We start from the raw sequence: 22,291 nt of genomic DNA on the forward strand, positions 1-22,291 counted from the left end.
CCTTCTAAATCCAAAAATCCAAAATGCTACAATGTGCATTTCCTTTGAGTGTCATGTTGGCACTCAGACATTTAGAGATGCTTATTTATTTATTTATTTGTTTATTTATTTATTGAGACAGAGTTACGCTCTTTCGCCCATGCTGGAGGGCAGTGGCACTATCTCAGCTCACTGCAACCTCTGCTTCCTGGGTTCAAGTGATTCTCCTGCCTCAGCCCCCCGAGTAGCTGGGATTACAGGCATCTGCCACCATGCCCAGCTAATTTTTTTGTATTTTTTAATAGAGATGGGGTTTTGCCACGTTGGCCAGGCTGGTCTCGAACTCCTGGCCTCAAGTGATCTGCCTCCCTCGGCCTCTCAAAGTGCTGGGATTTCAGGTGTGAGCCACCATGCCCGGGCTCAATCTTTTTTATTTTAGCCATTTTTAGAGTATATTACATTATTGTATTCTGGTTTTAATGCTTTCACTGGTGATTTATCAAGTTGAACATCTTTTTACATATTTATTGGCCATTTGTATAGGCTCCTTTTGTGAGGTGCCTGTTCAAGCTTTTCCCTTATTTTTCCTATTGGGTTGCCTGATATTTTCCTACTGATTTTTTTTCTATTGATTTTAAATAATAAATTTTTGTGTATCTGGATACATTATTTTGTTATATATATATATATATCACCAAAATATCTTCTCCCACTCTTTGACTTGCCATTTCAATCTTTAATGGTGCTTATGAACAGAAATTCTTTTTTTTTTCTTTTTGTTTTTTTGAGATGGAGTGTCGCTGTGTTGCCCAGGCTGGCCCAGGCTGGCCCAGGCTGGACAACAGAGTACAGTGGCGCAATCTCAGCTCACTGCAACCACCTCTGGGGTTCAAGTGATTCTCCTGCCTCAGCCTCCCAAGAAGCTGGGATTACAGGCACCCGCCACCTTGCCTGGCTAATTTTTGTATTTTTTAGTAAAGATGGGGTTTCATCACATTGGCCAGGCAGGTTTTGAACTCCTGATCTCAGGTGATCCTCCTAAAGTGCTGAGATTACAGGCATGAGCTACTGCGCCCAGCTGGAAATTCTTAATTTTAATGTAGTTCAATTATTTTTTCTTCCTTAATGTTTAGTATACTCTGTGTCTTATTTAGTAAATATTTTCCTATCTATAAGTCTTTAAGATATTTTTCTATGTTTTCTTCTAAAAGCTGTCTTATTTAATCTTTTACTTTTAAATCTACAATCTATCTGGAATTGATTTTTGCATGTGATGTGAGATACATATATCTGTTTATTGTTGCTCTTGTTCTTCATTTTCCTAAGAAATTGCCTCAAATTTGTCTTTCATATCATCTCTTAATTTTGCATTTATGCTATAATACTTATAAATTCCAGAGCTTTTTATTCAAGCATTCCTTTTATCTGCCCATACTACTTCTTCTTTAAAAATATGTATTATTCTGGTATTGTTTCATAGTTGCATGATTTTCTCTTATTTCTGAAGATACTAAGAATATATTAAAAAGTATTTTCCTTTTTACTTGGCTTCTGATTTCTCTGGACTGATAGTGTTTCTTGTTTTGGTTCTGTTTTTCATGTAACAGACTTTCCTCAAATGTCTTATAATCCTTGGTAATTACTCATATTTAGTGGAAGATCTTGATAACTCTGAGCTCCTGTGTCGGGTCATTAGGTTGTGTTGTTTAGTTGGAGAGGCTTCAGTGTAAGCATCTAGAGGTCATTCCTCTTAGGCTAACGAGATTCTCTAGAGAAGAGCCTTCAACTTTCCTGCCTAGAGGATGGAAGTTTTGCCAGCCTCTGGGAACCTCCTGAGGAAAGTAGGATGGGGAAAGGGGCCAAGGCTCAGAATCCAGGATGTGTATGTTCACTTGATGCCCTGCTTTCAGCATGGCACCGCTTACAACTCTGCTTGGTGCTGTATGGCCAGAAAACCTCTGTGTTTCTTGTTTGTTTGTTTTTGTTACCCAGGCTGGAGAATGCAGTCGCACGATCCTCGGCTCACTGCAACCTCCGGCTCCTGGGTTCAAGTGATTCTCTTGCGTCAGCCTCTCAAGTAGCTGGAATTACAGACGCCTGCCACCAGGCCTGGCTAATTTTTGTATTTTTAGTAGAGACAGGATTTTGCCAAGTTGGCCAGGCTGGTCTCGAACTCCTGACCTCAAATGATCCACCCACCTCAACCTCCCAAAGTGCTCGAATTACAGGAGTGAGCCAGTGCAACTGGCCAAAACCTCTGTGTTTTACTTTCCAGAGGAAAATAACCTGCATTTGTTTGGGGTTTAGACTTTCAGTCTGCTCTATTTGAGCACCTCCCCAACCCCCGCCACCGCCCCCCACTCTCTCCCTCTCTCTCACTCACTCACTCACTTATTCACACATACATTCTTTCTCTTACTTGCAGATAAATATAGCTAACTTATGAGCCTTTGAGGGATTCTGAGTAGTAAATTTCATTAGTTCTTGGCTTTCCCTATAATCAACCAAGGTTTTAGTCTTCTCAGATCTACCAAGTCTTTTACCAATTGTTTACTTTCTGCTTTCCAGAATTTAGTTTTATTGCTATTATGTGCTCTTTAATTTTTCTAGCTTGAATTATGACTTTTACAGTGTGTGTGTATGTTTGTGTGTATGTGTGTTTATTGTCATTTTAGTGGGTTCAGGGAAGGATTCAAACTACATGTGTTTAATCTGCTCTCTTTACCCAGAAGTATCATATAATTTTATACATTTGAAACACAAGAAATGTTTCTTTCAATTTTGAGCTCATGAATTAAATTAATTTAGAAAATAGATTTGAGGGCAAATTATTTGTTCTTTTCAGATGATAAAATAGAATTGGAGCCGCTGAGTTGGATAGATGAAGGCACTAATGATGAAGGAAAAATAGGTATAGAACATTGAAGAAGGTCATTTATAGCTAAGCAGCAAAAGATTGGATTTTGCTTTTCCTTCATGTTTTCTAGGAGGAAAAAAATGTTTTCCTTTCACTATTAAGAAAAACCTGATTTGGAAACTAGATAGAGGTGGTGGCCATATACATTGTGAATATAGTAAATGCCACTGAATTGTTTACTTTAAAAATGGTTAATTTTGTGTTATGTGAATTTCACTTCAGTTAATTTTTTTTTTTTTTTTTTTTTTTTTTTTTTTTTGAGTCGCCCAGGCTGGAGTGCAGTGGCACGATCTTGGCTCACTGCAAGCTCCGCCTCCTGGGTTCACGCCATTGTCCTGCCTCAGCCTCCAGAGTAGCTGGGACTACAGGTGCCCACCACCACGCCTGGCTAATTTTTTGTATTTTCAGTGGAGACAGAGTTTCACCGTGTTAGCCTGGATGGTCTCGATCTCCTGAACTCGTGATCTGCCCCATCTTGGCCTCCCAAAGTGCTGGGATTACAGGCGTGAGCTACCGCACCTGGCCTTCAGTTAAAATTTTTTTTAACCTAAAAAACCCACATGAACATTTTCAAAGCTTACAGCTACATTGACATCTGGCTTTTGGGGATAACAGATAAATTGACTCCTTACATAGGTCTCCTTAAGTTGTGTTTCCATTGTCTACCTAGGAGCTTTGTAGAGATTAAAAAATGCTTGCAAGCATAATTGTAGAAGATTTTTCAGAATGTTATTCATTTTGGGAAAAGAAAGAGCAAGATCTATTCCAAGGGGTGGTAAGTGAAATTGATACTTTTCTCTAGTAAAGAAAGTAAAAGGAGGTGGGTGCAGTGGCTTACTCCTGTAATCCCAGCACTTTGGGAGGCTGAGGCAGGAGGATCACTTGAGCCCAGAAGTTGGAGAACAGCCTGGGCAACATGGCAAAAACCCCATCTCTACAAAAATTAGCTGGGCATGGTAGCATGCGTCTGTAGTCCTAGCTACTAAGGAGGCTAAGGTGGGAGGATTGCTTGAGACCAGGAGGTTGAGTCTGCAGTGCCATAATTACACCACTGCACTCTAGCCTGGGTGACAGAGTAAGACCCTGTTTCTCAAAAAAGAAAAAAGAAAGAAAAGAAGGTGAAAGGAATTAACACATATTTAATGTATATACCTCCTACCATCAGAATATGTTCCAACATAATTCTTGATGCACACAAGATCTTTTGACTCTTTAATCATTCAATCTTTAATAGAAGAAAGGGAAAATCTGATGGGGATGGTGGCACAGTTCCTATAAATTTATAGAAATATATATTGCTAATCTCTTACATGAAAAACGTTTCTTTTTTTTTTTTTTTGAGACTGAGTCTTGCTCTGTCGCCAGGCTGGAGTATAGTGGCCCAATCTCTCCTCACTGCATCCTCTGCCTCCTGGGTTCAAGCGATTCTCCTGCCTCAGCCTCCCAAGTAGTTGGGACTACAGGCGCGCCACCAGGCCCAGCTAATTTTTGTACTTTTTGTAGAAACGGAGTTTCACCATGTTGGCCAGGATGGTCTCAATCTCCTGAACTCATGATCCGCCCCTTCAGCCTCCCAAAGTGCTGGGATTACAGATGTAAGCCACTGTGCCCGGCCAAAGCACTGTTTCTCAAAAAGGTTTACTGGCGTCTTATCTAAAATGTGTTATTTTTTTAGTTTAGTGTGTCTTAGAGCAGGGTTCCCCAACCCCCGGGCTATGGACCCTAGCACTCCGTGGCCTGTTAGGAATTGGGCTGCACAGCAAGAGCGGGCCAGCACGCATTGTCACATGAGCTCTGCCTCCTGTCATATCAGTAGAGGCATTAGATTTGCACAGGAGCATGAACGCTATTGTCAACTGTGCATGTGAGGGATGTAGTTTGTATGCTCCTTATCAGAACCTAAGAATCACCCTGGTGATCTGAGGTGGAGCAGTTCATCCCAAAACCAACCTCCTCTCCCCATCTGAGGAAAAATTGTCTTCCATGAAACCAGTCCCTGGTGCCAAAATGGTTGGGGACTACCGTTGTAGACAGCATGTGTCCTGAAGCCATAATATCAGGGTTCAGATCCTGGCACTGCCTCTTAATAGTTAAACCTGCCATGCCTCATTCTTCTCATCTGTAAAATGGACAAGATAATAGGGCTATTATGATCAATATGAATGTATACATTTAAAGATCTTTTAATGTTATCTGGTACAGAGTGCTCAATAAGTATTATCTGCTCTTTTTTCTTGCCATTTTTTAAAATTGCTACCTATAAAGCACGTCTGGAGAACTGTACATAATATATGCAATGTGAAGACTACTTCATTACCAGGATGTCTTTGTCATGGCTCCAGTGAGCACTATAGTTGCAACAGTGCCATTGGCTTCCTCTTTCTCATTACATTTGTGGTTGTAGTTAAGTGCAACCTATTTTTCCTTAGAAACAGAATGTTTTTGCTACCTTTATTTTCTAAAGAATCCTAGACTTCGTAATGCAGTAGATTTGTTTGAACAGTAAAATCAAGAAACTATAAACAGTGTTTATTTTCAACTGTCTGTATTTGGTTTAGACATAATCCCTATTATTTGTACATTTTCCCTTGGAATCAGTGAAAAGACTGGGAATGAATCTGAGCTGTAAACCTGCCATTGGAAGATGTAATTAGTCAGTCAGTGGCCACAAAGAGTATTCAATTTTTTTTAAATGCTATTTTCCTTACCAGTAAGTATTGTGTGGCTGCAAGTGATAAATGATGGAGAATGCTCTCTTGCAATTACTATTTTAGTTTGTAACTGCTTAATTTCCTGCAAGATGAAGTTCTATGTTTACATGTTATGATTTTCTTTTCTTTTTTTTTCTTTTTTTTTTTTTTTTTTTGAGACAGAATCTCGATCTGTCACCCAGGCTGGAGTGCAGTGGCACCATCTCTGCTCACTGCAAGCTCCGCCTCCCGGGTTCATGCCATTCTCCTGCCTCAGCCTCCTGAGTAGCTGGGACTACAGGCGCCCACCACCAGGCCTGGCTAATTTTTTGTATTTTTAGTAGAGATGGGGTTTCACCGTGGTAGCCAGGATGGTCTCAATCTCCTGACCTCATGATCTGCCCTCCTCGGCCTCCCAAAGTGCTGGGATTACAGGCGTGAGCCACCGCGCCCGGTCTACATGTTATGATTTTCATTACTAAGCCATCTTTTAAATTTTACTTTACAGATCAACAGTACAAATTCCGAAGGTTGTAAACTTGCTGATGGTGGTGGTAAGCCATGGCAGATGATAAAGTTGCTATTTTAACGGATGATGAAGAGGAACAGAAGAGAAAGTATGTGCTTGCAGATCCCTTTAATGGTATTTCCAGGGAACCAGAACCACCTTCGAATGAAACACCTTCCTCCACAGAAACATCTGCTATTCCTGAGGAGGAAATAGACTGGATAGAGAAACATTGTGTTAAGATAAACAATGATCTTCTAATTTCCAAGGTCTTTTATTTTTTCTTTTACTCTGCCTATGGCTCTCTCTATCCCCTTTTGCCTGTGTATTACAAACAGCTGGGAATGTCTCCAAGCCAGAGTGGACTACTAGTAGGTATTCGCTACTTCATTGAATTCTGCAGTGCCCCCTTTTGGGGTGTAGTTGCAGATCGCTTTAAAAAAGGCAAAATTGTCCTCCTCTTTTCTCTTTTGTGTTGGGTTTTATTCAACTTGGGCATTGGATTTGTCAAACCTGCTACCTTGAGATGTGTACCAAAGATTCCCCCAACAGCTCATCCCACCAATGCAAGTCACCAGTTAACTATCCTGCCAACAAATTCTTCCTTTACCTCTTTCCTCACCATATCACCAAAAATGCGTGAGGAAAGAAACCTGCTTTTGGAAACAGGGCTCAATGTCTCGGACACTGTTACTTTGCCAACAGCTCTAAACATGAACAGTGAACCCACTCTGCAGCCCCAGACAGATGAGATTACTAACCGTATGATGGACTTGACTTTGAACTCAAGCACAGCAACCCCTGTTGTCCCCCCAGGAAGTGTAACCAAGGAGACAACCACTGTTATTGTTACCACCACCAAATCTTTACCTTCTGACCAAGTCATGCTTGTTTATGATCAGCAAGAAGTTGAAGCTATATTCTTGGTGATCTTGGTAGTTGTCATAATAGGAGAATTTTTCAGTGCCTCTTCTGTCACAATCGTAGACACAGTGACACTCCAGTATCTGGGAAAACACAGAGATCGCTATGGGTTGCAGCGCATGTGGGGCTCCCTGGGCTGGGGCCTGGCGATGCTCTCCGTGGGCATCGGGATTGACTACACCCACATCGAAGTGCTCATCGATGGAAAGGGGTGTAAGCCCCCTGAGTACAGGAATTACCAGATCGTCTTCATCGTCTTCGGCGTTCTCATGACCATGGCCTTGATCGTTGCTACTCAGTTCCGGTTCCGGTACAACCATTTCAAAAACAATGATTCTAAAGGGAAAGAGGTGGAGATTCCGCAGGTGGAAAGGAACAACTCCACAGAGTCCTCTGAGGAGACACCAACCACCACAAGCCACTCGCAGGCCTTCAGCTTTTGGGACTTAATCAAGCTGCTGTGCAGCGTGCAGTACGGCTCAGTGCTGTTTGTGGCTTGGTTCATGGGTTTTGGATATGGCTTCGTGTTCACCTTTCTCTACTGGCATTTGGAAGACCTGAATGGAACTACAACCCTCTTTGGGGTCTGTTCAGTCCTGAGTCATGTGTCTGAGCTGACAGCATATTTTTTTAGTCACAAGCTTATTGAATTGATCGGCCACATCAGGTAAGAATATGCTTACAATTGCTGCCCCTCAGCAATTGAACTTTATCTTTTTATAGTTTATAGTTCCTTTTACTACATTTTAAGGTATTATAATTTGTGTTGAGGATAGGGTTGGAGTGGAAATGGGGATTTCTGTTTCTCTTCCTCCTTAAAATAGAAACAAAGGAAAGGAAGTCATGAACCTGGTTGGATTATCACAAATAAATAAAGAATGGCTTCCTCTGCTCTCCCACCCCACAGAAAAGACCTGTAGGCTACCTAGCTATGTGCTAAGAGACTCTCACAGTACATGTTTTCAGGTATAGGAACACCAGCTTAGTGACCATATTATTCCACAGAGGGTCCACCCATCCTAGGCATTTATGAAGCAGAGCTTAAATAGATAAAGTGGACTTTTTTAAAGCCTTTATTCTCAGCCACTTGCTGACATAGATAGAGCCTGAATATATGGCATCTAAAGATGTCCATTATATCTAATAAGACTGTGTTGTAACCCACCATAATCCCTAATTCCATAATACTACATGGATGAGGTTCTTAAGTATTTTTTTGGATTATTACATGACTCCCTGCATTTTTGTCTACCATGAAGATAGGATATTTGAAAATCTTTCTTCCACCTAAAATTTCCCATGTAATTCTTTTAGTTATAAAAAAAAATCTGTAGGCTGGGCACAGTGGCTCACACCTGTTAATCCCAGCACTTTGGAAGGCCGAGGCAGGTGGATCACTTGAAGTCAGGAGTTTGAGACCAGCCTAGCCAACATGGTGAAACCCCATCTCTACTAAAAATACAAAAGTTAGCCGGGTATGGTAGCACACACCCGTAGTCCCAGCTGCTTGGGAGGCTGAGGCACAAGAATCAGTTGAACCCAGGAGGCAGAGGTTGCAGTGAGTTGAGATTGCACCACTGCACGCCAGCCTGGGCAACAGAGTGAGACTCCATCTAAAAAAAGAAAACACCCTATAAGTGCCTAGTGTTTCTTGTTGTGTACTGTTTCTTCTCACCATTAATGTATATTTTGCTCTTTAGAGATCTTTCTGCGCTGTTGGCTCTAAACGTGGAGCCAGCTCCACTTAAGCATTCTTGCCTTATAGAAAAGTACGACATGTCTGTTCCTAAAATGTGAAGTTGCTATAACTAAAAGAAAGCAACCAGATGTGTTTGTGTGTATTTAAATCTGCTATTTCTATAAGAAATTAAAGAGGAGAAATAGACAATGATAAGATTTGACAATCCTTTATTTCCCTTCTATTAACTGAAGAAAATACTTTATAATTTAAAGTTTCAACCTAGAATCAATCATTTCTTTAAGCAATTGTGAGTATTTTTTGTTGTTGTTGGTTTAGTTTTGCTTCGGGAGGTGGTGTTCTGTTCCTTCCCTTTCTTAGATCTTGGATCCCTTTGTTGTCACTAAACAAAGTCAGGCACTGTGTGGATATTTCCTGGACCCACAGAACCCCCGAGGCACATTTTGTAAGACCATTCCGAGAAAGAGAGCCCACATAATATTAAGGACTCAGAATGTCCTTTAATTTTGTCCACACTATGTTTAGATTATCTGAGCTGTTTGAATTGACCGAGATGAATCAGATGCCTCCCTTCAACTTGGGCATATAAGCAAATCTCACTGCATTTAATAATGTCTTTAAAATCACTGTTATTCATTCCCAGAAAGGTACCCAGTTAGGTCTTACCAACGAGTGGAGTTCTTAGACGTCATTATTTAATAAGTCAATAGCATGAGTTCAATACTGACTCAGTACAGAGTGTGTGTTCAGGTTCTATTTTCAAAGGAATTGTTAGGTTCTTTCCACATGCTAAGAAAAGATGGTTCTCGTCTACCTTTGCCTTTTGTCTGAGACATATGCAGCATTTTCATGATAAAATCCTAGGGGTTTACTACTCCTTTTGGTAAGCTTAGACTTGTGTATTTCTTGGGTAGTATTAGTTACTCATTATTTCAAAACCTACAGTTCACTTAACCTTAATTTTCTGGTTTTACGGACAAAAAGCATCTTCCTTTTCTTGTTTAATAATGTGATGGAAGAAGATGACTATTGTGGTCATATTGCTCCCAAGAGTCTGCAGAAATTCCATCAGTATGTGGTCATTTACCTCTTTTGAATTTTAATTCTGTCCATTAAAATGTATTAATTATTTTAAATGCTTTTAGAAGAGTCTAATAGCTAAAATGAGACTATGTCCACATACTCGGGTAGAATGGGTCTGTTCCTTTTGTGAGAATTTTGGGAGCTCAGTCAGGTGGTATTGGTTGTGATTTGGGGATTTACACTTTCCGCTGGAAGAATACCATTCATTAAGTAGTTGGTGAAGAGAAATGATCTCTGAATTATGAGCCTTGATGTGTTGCTTGTAGGATCACAGAAGTAGATCTCCCCATGGCCTTTTTGCATGCATGTATATTATTTCAGTACTTTGTGGTTGTCCTATTGGAAGTTTGTTTTTAGGAGTTGGCACTACCATATATTTGTGGATATTCACAAATTCTCCATCTAGAGTAATAATAAGAAAGATTCATACCAAAAAATAGTTTTTTAAAAATAGCATGTCCAGTTTTGAACTCAGTATTTTAACAGTTTCATAGTATACAACCAGTTTTTCAGGGACTGACCTGTCAGTCTAAAAACACACACAGAGTATCGGATTTCTGATTTTGACCTTGGATTTTGTCCTTCTCTGGAAAGTGACTTTCTCGGGCAAATAGGATAATAATGCTAAATACTTCCACTTTTAAAAATAAATAAATTTCTTTTGATTCGAAATCATAAGACTTTGGAATTTACAGCAAGTATATTTTTAGGCTATAAATGATTAACAAGATATAAGTGTATCTTAAGGTATCTTCACATTGCTTAACATTTTAGCAGCCATGAGTAGGATTGTAATCAAAATACATTGCAGTAAAACATTTGTAAATTTGTAAATCTTTACTTTCCAGTGTTAGGCCATCCCCTATGTTATTTGATTTAAATGTATTTACATTTTAAGAGACACAGAAAAATCTATTCAATCAATCTGTGACTTTGCCCTGGAATTTTTATACTCAAAGTCAGTTTTGCCATGCAAATATTATCCAGAGGGGGGTTACATTACCTATTATTAGCCATCAGTTACTGCTCAGTGTTAGCTAAATATACAAATGAACTAGCCAGTCAGTTTGGGAAAGAAGAAAATACCTGATGCAGCTAGTAAGAGGAGGAACACCAGGCTTTCTTGATGGGACGCTGCAGGATGAACCAGAACAGATAGCAAGATGCTGGGCTTCAGCACAGCCAAGGACACATGGGAGGTAGCACATGATAGTCTTGTCATTGGAGGAATAACAGTAAGTATTATAAGAGGGAAGAAACTCTGCAGCTGGGTGTTCAGTGTGAGCTGGCCACTGAAGGGTTTACGGAAGATCATGCCTACTTTTTTTTTTTTTTTTTCCTCATCATCTTCCTTATTTCTACCTGCCTCATTGTGCCATCTTTGCTGATCTTAGACCCACAGGCTCTCAGGTCCTCTCCTTGCCCCATATGAACGGGTGCTGATTTCTGTCCGCTGTGTTTTCCAGGGTCTGTTCTCATGTCTTCTACCTGGGTTCAGCTAATGTATTGGTTCTCAACTCGCCAAGAGAGCTTTTAAAGCTCCTAATGCCCAGGCTGCACCCAGACCCATTACTTCAGTCTTCTAGAGGTGTACCCAGGCATTCAACGTTTTTACAGCTTCCTACTTGATTCTAGTGTGTGCAGCTAAGGTTGAGAACCACCAGGCTAATGAGAGGCATAGGTAAGGGGAGGATTACAGGAAAGGAGGCAGGGGAAAAAGCAGGGCGTTTTACTTCTCTCTTTCCAGCTCATGCAGCATGTTTGTGTAAGATTTGGAGATGGTTCCCTCTAGTCCTCTCTCTGGCATCTGGTAGTTTACTCATGTGCATGTGCTGGTCAGTACTCAGCTGAAGACTCGAGGGGAAGCTACAGATCTCTACAGCTCTCTCTCTCTGTAGCTTTCTCCACTTGGGTACTCTGTCCTGCTTCCCAGACTCTCAGCCTTGTCTCCTGTGCTCTGGAAACCTCTGTGAGCTGCTGCATCTCACCCATGCTCCACCCACTGTGGGTGACCCTGAGCTCCAACAACATTCTCTCCTCTCTTTATTCTTCTGCCCGAGGCCATGGAGAGGCTGCCTGTGGTTCTCATCACAGTGCTCTGGCTTCCCAGCTCTTCTGTCACCTACCTAACCAAGTCCCTGAATTAAGTCAGATTGCTGCCTGCCTCTGATGAGATGCTGACTCATACACCACTCTTCACTACTTACAAAGATCCCTGATGGCAATTGGTACTGTGAAGAAACAGAATAGAAATAGAATAACTCAATTATTGATTAAAAAGCAAAAAGATGGTGGACCTTAAATAACATTTCCCCCATTCTGATTCCTTAAGGGAGGATTAATTCTTCTTTAAAAATGGTTTTTACCACAATAAAAATGTTTTAAAAGATGACTTAATTCTCATAGTAATTTTGGAATTATGAATTCTACATGCTCTAGAGGACCAAGTATTACTCTGTGTTACTTAAAAATCAAAATCCTAGACATTTGTTCAATTTAGTTGAACAGTTATTTAGGCCCGAAGAACCCCAGATTAGTAAGATGCAGGGGCTGAATACTAAAGGGAAAGGTGTTGGGAAAAACAGGAGAGATTGAGGCCAGATGGATGCTGGGATCAGTAACCTGAGTTTCATCTGGAGGCAGTAGGGAGCCATAGCAAGGTTCAAAGCAGGGAGGACCGTAGATTTTCATATGTCCCTCCCTGCTTTGAACCTTGCTATTGGAGCCCACTGAAAAGGTTCTTAAAATAGTCCAAGTAAGAGATGGTACAGGCCTGAACTGCAGCAGTAGCAAAAGAAATTGAGGGAAGGGATAGATCTGGGAGGTAAAATTGACAGATTTGGATGTGGAAGTGAGGTAGAGACCCCCACATTTCCATCTTGGTATGGTAATTCCAAAAATCTAATAGGAAATTCAGAAAGGAGATGTAGAATGGGGTGGGGGTGTGATTGGTTTGAAGTTGAAACATCAAGATGGGGATGTATCATAAGCCCGAAGCTTACGGGAGAGGTAAGGACAGGGGATGCAGATTTGCAGCAGTGAAAATCGTGAATGTGGATAAGATCAACAAGGAAATCTTGTGGTCTAAGAAGAGAAATGAGCTGAGGAAAATGAATTATAATTGTCTCCAAGATAGTATTTCAAGTTTCTGATTTATTGAAATGTTGGTCTGTGCTTTATTGCTTAAAGTAAGTATTCTTATGCTTGAGAATATTTTGTGTTATATGGAATCGTGTCAAACTGTAACCTGTTTCCATATATTGCTTCAGCAGCAATGGACTTTCTGAGCACCCCCCAATACCATCACCTGAGCCAGGCACCCTCTGTGGGTGTTCCTAGGTGGGCCTAAGACATAAGCAAGGGAGAGAAAAAATAAAAGGAACAGGACTTTAAGGATTGCATGGTGGTTACTGGCAGAGGCTGAGTCAGATTGCCTGGCTCTGCAACTTGGAACCATATGGCCTTGGACAAGTTACAGAACTTTTTGCATCTCTGTTTTATTATCTGTAAATAAGGATATTATTAGTACCTGCTTCTTAGGGTTTTTTATGAAGACTAGATGAGATAAAACATGGCAATTGCTTCAACAGTGATAAGCATATATTAGGAGTTCAGCTTATTTTACTTTTTTTCTGTCAATCTGATATATTATGCAGTTTATAACTACAAGACCCACTGAATCTGATAAAAATACAAGTTGACAGTACAGTATCAGAAGTATACAGATGATTAAACCTGCAAAGTCAAGATGTTTGTGATTTTCAAAATAATTAACATTCCCCCTTAAACATATCTTAGTCAAATTGAGATTTTTCTCCCCAAATTTGTGATGACCATAGATTTTCAAATGAAATGGAGTTATATCAAATTGGAAGTGCACTCCTGATACAGCCTTTACATAATAGAATGTTTTGTTCTTATAAACAAAGGTTGTTTTCTTAAAGATTAGTCTAGTCTAGGTGTGGCTCACGCCTATAATCCCAGCACTTTGGGAGGCTGAGGCAGGAGGATGTCTCGAGCCCAGGAGTTCAAGATCAGCATGGGCAACATGGTGAGACCTTGTCTCTACAAAAAATAACATTAACTGGGCATGGTGGCACACGCCTTTAGTCCCAGCTACTTGGGAGGCTGAGGTGGGAGGATCTTTTGAGCCCAAAAGGAAGTCAAGGCTGCAGTGAGCTGTGATCACACCACTGCGCTCCAGCCTGGGTGACAGAGCAGGACCCTGTTTCAAAAAAGAAAAGGGGAAAAAAATGACTAGTCTAATTAAGTTAATCAGTACTAGAAAATGAAGTACTTTTATCCTTTCAATTGTGTAGGGTATGTATAAAAAAAAAAACTGTTGATTTGATGTCATCTGGCTAGTTAATGAAATAAAAGGTAATAACTTTTCTTAGCACTGGTGAAATGAGACCTGTTTGGCCTGTGTTTTCTCTGCCAGAGCAGTACATGTAATTGACTGTGGCTTTGAGCCCAGTGTATGAGTATTCTTGGTCATGGCCCAGTTTTTCAGAGGTAGGAAGATTCCATGTGGAAGCCTGCCAGCCGACTTACAGGCATTGTAGAATATAGTTTAGACACAACATCAGTTCTACTGTAATATCAGTGTCAGATTTTAAAATGTGAAATAAATGAGTGCTCTGTAGCAGTGGAATGGGAGTTTACTCACAAGGTGCGAGGAAGGTAGATTGCAGATGTAAAGTGGCTGTGTGTTCTTTTCTTTTTAGTGTAGGGGAGATTTTATGGTTCTGTTGAAGTCATCATTCTCCTCAACTCAGTTTTGTGTTTTTTGTTTGTGTTTTTCATTTAGTATATAAAAACCATGGTAAAGCACAAAGGAAAACAAACATAAGGCCACACTGTAACTCCTGATATTGGATAATCAGCTCAACACATCTACAGGGGTTAGAATTTACATCATCTTGCGTAACTTTATGGTTACAATTTTGAAAGTGAGTATTAGGGTGCTAAAACCATCCTCCATTCATTCAAAAGCAAGTGTTTCATAAAGATAATGTTTTGTGTCCTATTTTAAATTCTAATTATTTTATACAAAATCATAGTAAAAAGAAGTGATGTTAATCTTTTTCCTTGTTTTTGCACTATATATCTTGGTAAATTAACTCTAGCATACTGGGTAACAGATTTAGAGATAGTATAGTCCAGGCCCCTTATTTTACAGCTCGCCTGAGGATACAAGCCTGAAGTCTTGCACCCTTCAGAGTAGGCCTTGGTGTTAAGTGAGGCCCTTTGAGTTGAACTGGCCTGGCTTCCATCCTGCTTGTGCTCCTTATTTAACTGGATGATCTTGGGCCTGCTGTGTGAGCTGAGTCTCAGTTTTATTCATATGTAAATCTGGAGATACTTATCTCATATTAGAGAGAATTACAGGAGAACTGATGCAAAGCACTTAGAATGGAGTCAGGCAGATAGCAAAGATGCAGGAAGCAGTCGGAGATGCTGTCATTGTTAACTCTCAGTGGTGGGGGTATTCGGTGGCATTTGAGTGTTCCATTTAACTCATCAGAGTATTTAAGAAAATGTAGAATCTAGCTCCTTCACATGCTAAAAGTAGGTCTTAAATATGTTCTGTCTCCTTTTCCAGAGTACCTCTCTTTTTAAAAAGCCCCAAATCACAAAAACAAAACAAAACACTATACCGTTTAAAGAGTATGAATTTTTTTTTTCTGACTCTGCCAGCCTTTCTCAGCGAGCGCTCCTCAGAAACACAAAACATACAGAATGACTTAAGTGACCATTTCTTCAGTTCTCCCAAGGATGGCATAAAACTACTACCATTTGGATGCATAAAAGAGAGAATAATTTATTTCATATGATGGGGGTTTTAGAACATAAGGTCTTATTCCTCTCCTGATACCTTGGTTTAAAAATTTCATTTGCAGAGTCAGTTGGATTTTTTTTAAAAAAGTTAAATGCTTCTCTTTTCATTAGAATACTTACTTTGAAATCAGATTCATAATGTGGTAATATGGAAAGAGTAATGCTTCCTGTAATTGACTAATGGACAAAGACAAGGTCATTTTTTTCCCTTTATCTTTAAGCTCTAAGGATTACAGAACTGAGATTTAAAAACAGTTTTGTTTTTTATCAGGATAGGTGATTTGCCAAAGGAGATATAGACTGTATTAAACTCTGGTACGAGGGAAAAAAATACATTATCCTGCCACCTCCTTGATCAATCAAATGGCATGAATTTTAATATTTAAAAAATGTCTTTGTGAATTAAGTTTAAAAAATCCTACCCAAACAACAGCACTCTCCAAAAGTGAATGATTTTGCCACCATCAAATGATCTTCAGGATCCTCCCCTGTCTTGTGATGAGGTTTAGTTTCCTAAGACCAAAATGAGATTAAGCCTTGTTGAACTCATCTGAGTTTTAATAATCACAGAATTATTACAAACTCTGAAAGAGTTTGAGATTATAAGAGTATACTATTTTAGCAACATAAAAGCCAGGTGGATGGATGCAGGGTATATCCAAGGCTGCACAGTTTGGGAAGTTCCCCCAGATCTCTTGACTGCCTGCCAGTGTTCTGTCTGATGGAAAGGCGTAAGCACTTTACTCTGCTAAATCCTATAGTTCCAACTGCTATAGCTCCCTAGCTTTTTGAAAAATAAACCCAACTGAAAAGTAGTTTAAAGTGGGAGAGCTATGTATTGGCATTAAAATCTGCCTAATAACGCACTGGGATCTGAGTTGGAAAAAAATTATCTGGCAATGTCATGAAGTTTTTAAAATTTGGGGATCAGGGAGAGGGAGGAACTAGGAAGGCATATTCCATTTATGAAGAAGCTAATGAAACATGGACTATGAACTAGAAATTCTCTATCCAAGAGATAGGGAATCTACAGTAGCTAGACATTTGTGGATATTCATTCTGGGTCTGCTCAACGCAAAACTATGTGCTGGTGGGAATACAAGAGATGAATACTTGGTTCTGGTCTCCTTGGCATTTATACCCTGGCTTTAAAGCTGAGCTTAAATGTCAACCACCTTCAGAGCCATCTAAGACTGTACTGATTCTATTTTAGAACAGACCCAATTTCAGGAGTGAGGGACTTAGGGATTCTGAGGATCTCTCCCAGTGCACTGTTCTGAAAATATGGTAGGCCTGGGCCAGCTGCTGGGACAGGTCACAAGCCATCACCACAAACATTTATCCAGAGAGTTCATGTTTAGCACAGTCCTAAATGTTTCAGAGGAAGCTAAACATATGCAGTCTCTCTCTGATTCATAGGCACAGTAAAAAAATAACTTGAAAGGATGTCTTGACGCACAAAATATAAAAATATTAGCGCACTCAGGGTGTCTGAGATGGAATTATTTTAACACGGTATTAGAGAATAGATCTAATTAGAGCTTTTCTAGTCAGAGAACACAAAGTTAGTGATTTCAATTTTGTTTTGTTTTGTTTTGCTTTTAGCCAAAAGGACAGTTGGCAATGTTCTGTTAGACATGAGTGATTGGGCGAGACTATGAGGATAGGTCTGTGCGAGTTCATCACCGTTGGATTTCATTTTTCATTTTGTGCCAACTAGAGAGCTTTGGATTTGTTAAAATATGAGCATTTACGGATTATTCCTGTACTGCTAAGTCCTCTACTAATATATGGAGGACGCATAGGCCCTATCTTATACATATAGTCTGTGTCATAGCACATATGATAAAATAACCTACCTAGTGATATAAAGAAGCCACATTAAAAATTAAATTGCTTATATACTTCTTAGTGCCATGTTTTAGGCATTATAAGCTACTATCTTTATAATAGCTGGCATATGAAAATTATAATTGCAGCTATTATTTATATGTGGGTAGATTTCTATTTTCCTATTCCTTTCACATTTTACCTCCAAAGACATTGATATGAGTTGGAAAAGCCCCTTAGAGTTATTTCAAATATAGGTTCTCATAATTACATTGTAAGCTATGAAGTCTCAAGAATAGAAGAATTTGTGATCAGAAATTGAAAGGGAATCATTTTTTTTTATCGTCCCTTGAACATCTTTGCGAAGAAATATCTTACCATGTAATATAGCTACCAGGCTGACTTATTAATAACAGCATTACTTATAATTGAGCTATTCATAGTTAAGAAGAAAAGGCCATTGTTGCAAGGTAGTATAAATGGATCCAGGGCTTTTAGTTACTGGCATCACATGGTTTTCTTTCTCTTCCACCTTCAGTGGCTGGGTTGATTGAGGCACTTGCTGAGTTAAAGAGAGCAGGACAGACATCATATGTAGCAGACTTTTTTGTGATTGCAGACCGCCCTTAGACTGCCACCATCTAACAGGCTGAGGTGATGGTCAAGGTGTGTGGCAGACAAGAGTAAAGATGGTTCCTGCAAATTCCATTACCTAGACAACCACTGTGGAGACCAATTTAGCGGTCTATGCTCAGCCTCAAGCTAGATATTCCCTGTGGCCTAAAAATTACATTTTTTAGGTAAATACCTCCCTAGAGAAACTCATATACATGCAGAAAGATGTGTACAAGGATGCTTACTAGCTTACTGTGGCTTTCTTACAGTGAAAAAAAGTCTAGCCATCAATTGAGGAATGGATACATTCAATATAGTATAGTCATAAGGTGAAATGTTAATGCAGGGGTTAACAGAAATAGACTAGATCAATATGCCAACATGGAAAGCTCTCAAAACTACGATGTTGACTGGGGAAAAAAAGCAGGTTTCAAAATAATACACAGTTTGGTACAGTTATACAAATGTTAACGATACATTTGAAAAGTTTAGCATATTTTCATGGAGAGAGAGAGATATATATATATCCAAATTTACATGTATATATATACATGTAAATTTGGAGAGAGGACTAATACCCTCTAAACTCACAGTAGCCCTAGCTTTCTGGATAGGACAAAAAGAGAAAGGGACTTGGATGGGGAAGAAAGGGGACCTCTACATTATCTGTAATATTTTTTTCTTTAAGGAAATATGGCAAAATACTCATAATTTTCCATTCTTGGTGCTAGACAGTCTCTACTTTTTTTGGGGCATTTTCTACTGGAAAATAGTTTGAAGTCCATGTCTCCTTACAGTGGATCAATATAATCATCCTCCTGTAGAAGAGCCAAATGTGTGTATGTGTATATGCATCTGCATGTGTGTGCATAGTTATAGCTGTATATGTTTTAAAGAAACATTTATCCAAATATGTCAGGTAAACATTGAGATTTTCTGTCCCTAATATGCATATTGTCTGTCTATATTTTGCCCTAAATGGCATAAATGATTACAGGTCTACTTTGTATAACAACCATGGCTTCAAGTCTTATTTTCTTCTCTTTAAAATGAGATCAGGTGCAAATGCATAGTATGTTGTTAAGAATTAGCCAGGAGCAGTGGCTCACGCCTGTAATCCCAGCACTTTGGCAGGCTGAGGCAGGTGGATCACCTGAGGTCAGGAGTTTAAGACCAGCCTGGTCAACATGGTGAAACCTCGTCTCTACTAAAAATACAAAAATTAGCTGGGCAGGGTGGTGGATGCTTGGAGTCCCAGCTACTCGGGAGGCTGAGGCAGGAGAATCACTTGAACCCGGGAGATGGAGTTTGCAGTGAGGCAAGATGGAGGCACTGTACACCCGCCTGGGTGACACAGCAAGACTTCGTCTCAAAAAAAAAAAAAAAAAAAAATCAAACTGTGCCCAATAACTCTGATTTGAATAGTCATTATAACATTTCTTTATAGAAAAAGAAATCAAGATACCAAAAAGCCAAGTGATGTCCCAAAGGTCATAAAGTTTATTACTGGCAGTAAGTGCATCTATGAGTGTTTATACCAGCTGTTTAATTATCTTGAGTAATAGAGTGTCAGTTTACTGCCTTTTTATTGCGCAAGTCAAATGTCTTAACTAATTTGGCTAATTATGTTTCTACATACACATGGAAATATTTGGTAGACTGCAATTATATAATTTTGAAGGATACTTTGGAAGAGTGGATAAGAAAATACATTTTCTCAGAAGCTTAGTTCATAGCATACCTCTCCAAAGCCTTTCCAACTTGAAGAAGTAGCAATTCCATTCTTATTTCTGAAATACTGAGCAATTCTTCCTTACCTTTTTTCTGCTGAAAACATCTTTAAATAGTAGTCTATAGACAAATAGTAACTTGCTAGCTTTTTCTTTTTCTCTTTCTCCTTTTTTTTTTTTTTTTTTTTTTTTGAGACAGGGGTCTCAGTCTGTCTCCCAGACTGGAGTGCAGTGACGCAATCTCAGTTCACTGCAGCTTTGACTCCTTGGGTTCAGATGATTCCCCCACCCCAGCCTCCCGAGTAGCTTGGACTACAGGCATGTGCCACCATGCCCAGCTAAGTTTTATATTTTTTGTAGAGACAAGGTTTTGCTGTGTTGGCCAGGCTGGTCTTAAACTCCTAAGCTCAAGTGATCTGCCTCAGTCTCGCAAAGTGCTGGGTTTATAGGCAATGAGCCATTGTGCCCAGCCACTGATTTTTTCTTTCCTTTAAAAAGTTAACATATGGATTGAAGCTCTGACATTATCGAAAAGAAGAATAAACTTTCAGTTACATTTGTCCAGGTGTACTATACCTTTGGACCATCTCCTGTCCATTGTGGTTGCTGAGTACAGTGAGGAATTCTCAGTGATTCAGTGATGCAGTGTTGGCCAATGGTCCTTGGTTATAACCATTGACTAGGCATTTCATTCCATTAAGGAGAATGAGAAGAGAGCAAGTTGGTCTAGGCTTGACTGCAGTCATCGTCCTAAGCCCTGGTAGGATCGTTGAGTAGTGTAGTAGTTATCCTGTTTTCTTTTTTCCTTCTTTTTGCCAATTTGCCTATAAAAAGTGTATGTGTGTGTATATGTACATGTGTGCATTTGACCTAGATTCAAATTCCACACTTAGTGCATGTCTAACCTTGGATAAGTCAGTAATTTTAGCTTTGTTAAGCCTCAGGTTCCACATGTGTAAAACGGGGTAATAATTATACCTAACTTCATAGCATTGTCACTAAGATTAAATGAGATAATGCTAGCAAGCACATAGTAGGTCCTCAACTATGAACAGTAGGTAGTATTGTTACTAATTCACTCCTCCAACAAGTATTTATTAAGCACACACTGGGTGACAGGCACTGTGCTAGAATCGGGGGATATATGGAATCTATAATAAAGACAAAGGTCAGTCCTCGTGGGACTAACATTCTGCTGCAGTAGACAATGAACAGTAAGTAGATGATTTCACTTCTGATAATGATGGGTGTAAAACAGAGTGAAGGGTCCCAGAGTGACTGAGGAGAAGCAATTGTTTCAGCTCGGTTAGGCTGGGAGACTTTCCCTGAGGAGGTGGCATTTGAGCAGAGTCCTGAATGGAAGCCCCCAGTGAAGATCTTGGGGGCAGAGGAAACCACATATGTGAATGGTCAGGGAGAGGGTAATAAAAGGGCGCCAGTGTGCTGGGCAAGGATCCTGGGAGGCTTGAGCATCACACTAAGAATTGGTATGTTTTTCTAAGGGAAGCTGAGTTTTAGCAGGAGGTGATATAACTGATTTCTGCTTTTATGTTTTTTGAAGACAACTGCTTGGGCAGGGGATTTCTTATTATTTATCTCACCCTACTTTACAAAGGTCCATTTTTCTTCATTCTCTGAGTTTTAGACAAATTATGAGCTGTGCTGTTTTCTTGAGTCATCAGCTGATGATTCATGTACTCTCTGTTGATTTAGTGATTTCTACCAATCCAGATGAAAGTTTTTTGTTTTTTTATTAGCAACTTCAAAATATCAGAATAGCTAAATAATCTAGAAGGTAAGTAAAAAACAAAAATAAGTTAAAAAATCTCCAATTGCTTGAAACTGGGAAGCAGAGGTTGCAGTGAGCTGAGATCACACCACTGCACTCCAGCCTGGGCGATAGATAAGACTCCATCTCAAAAACAACAACAGCAACAACAACCACAACAACAAAAAACTCTAATCTTAAAAATTATAATTATGGGATAATATTATAAAAAATAGTAGTTATACTACCATTTAATTGCTTATTACATATAAAATACTTACAAAAGCATGGTGCTAAATGCTCTTCCTGTAAGCCTTTATTTAATCTTTTTAACAGTCTTGTGAGTTAGGCATTGTTATGTCCGTTTTAGAGATGAGAATTGTAGAGGGATTAAGTTTCCCATGATGACACAGCCAGTGAATAATGGACATAGGATTTAAATCCCAAAGTCATGTTCTCAGCTGCTACCTTATAGCTTCATAGGCACAGGGTTAGATTAGCAACTATTTTGTTCCTTTATGCAACCCAGTCTCACACCTCTTAGTCTTCCTTATTTCTGCTTTGAATGACCAATGTCTGGTACCACTTTTTTAATGGTTTCAACCACCCTCCTGTGTCTCTTCCTGGTGAGATCTCCATCCCTTTAAAGTGCCCCCACTTCCCCAAATTATTCCTTTTACCCCCAGTGAAATTCTTATTCCTTCAGG

At 39.5% G+C, this 22,291-nt stretch overlaps 1 protein-coding gene across 2 annotated transcripts in view; it reads left to right on the forward strand.

Moving 5' to 3' along the window:
• MFSD6 (major facilitator superfamily domain containing 6) overlaps positions 1-22,291 on the forward strand; it is an 87,503-nt gene that overhangs the window by 22,189 nt on the left and 43,023 nt on the right. The window contains exon 2 of one of the 2 annotated variants that reach the window (XM_015110501.3): positions 6,095-7,685. In XM_015110501.3, coding sequence (XP_014965987.3) covers positions 6,148-7,685 — 1,538 coding nt within the window. In that variant the 5' untranslated portion in view covers positions 6,095-6,147. 2 annotated transcript variants of the gene reach the window in all.

The sequence above is a fragment of the Macaca mulatta genome, chromosome 12 (assembly GCF_049350105.2).
Source record: "Macaca mulatta isolate MMU2019108-1 chromosome 12, T2T-MMU8v2.0, whole genome shotgun sequence".
In the NCBI taxonomy this organism is placed as follows: domain Eukaryota; kingdom Metazoa; phylum Chordata; class Mammalia; order Primates; family Cercopithecidae; genus Macaca; species Macaca mulatta.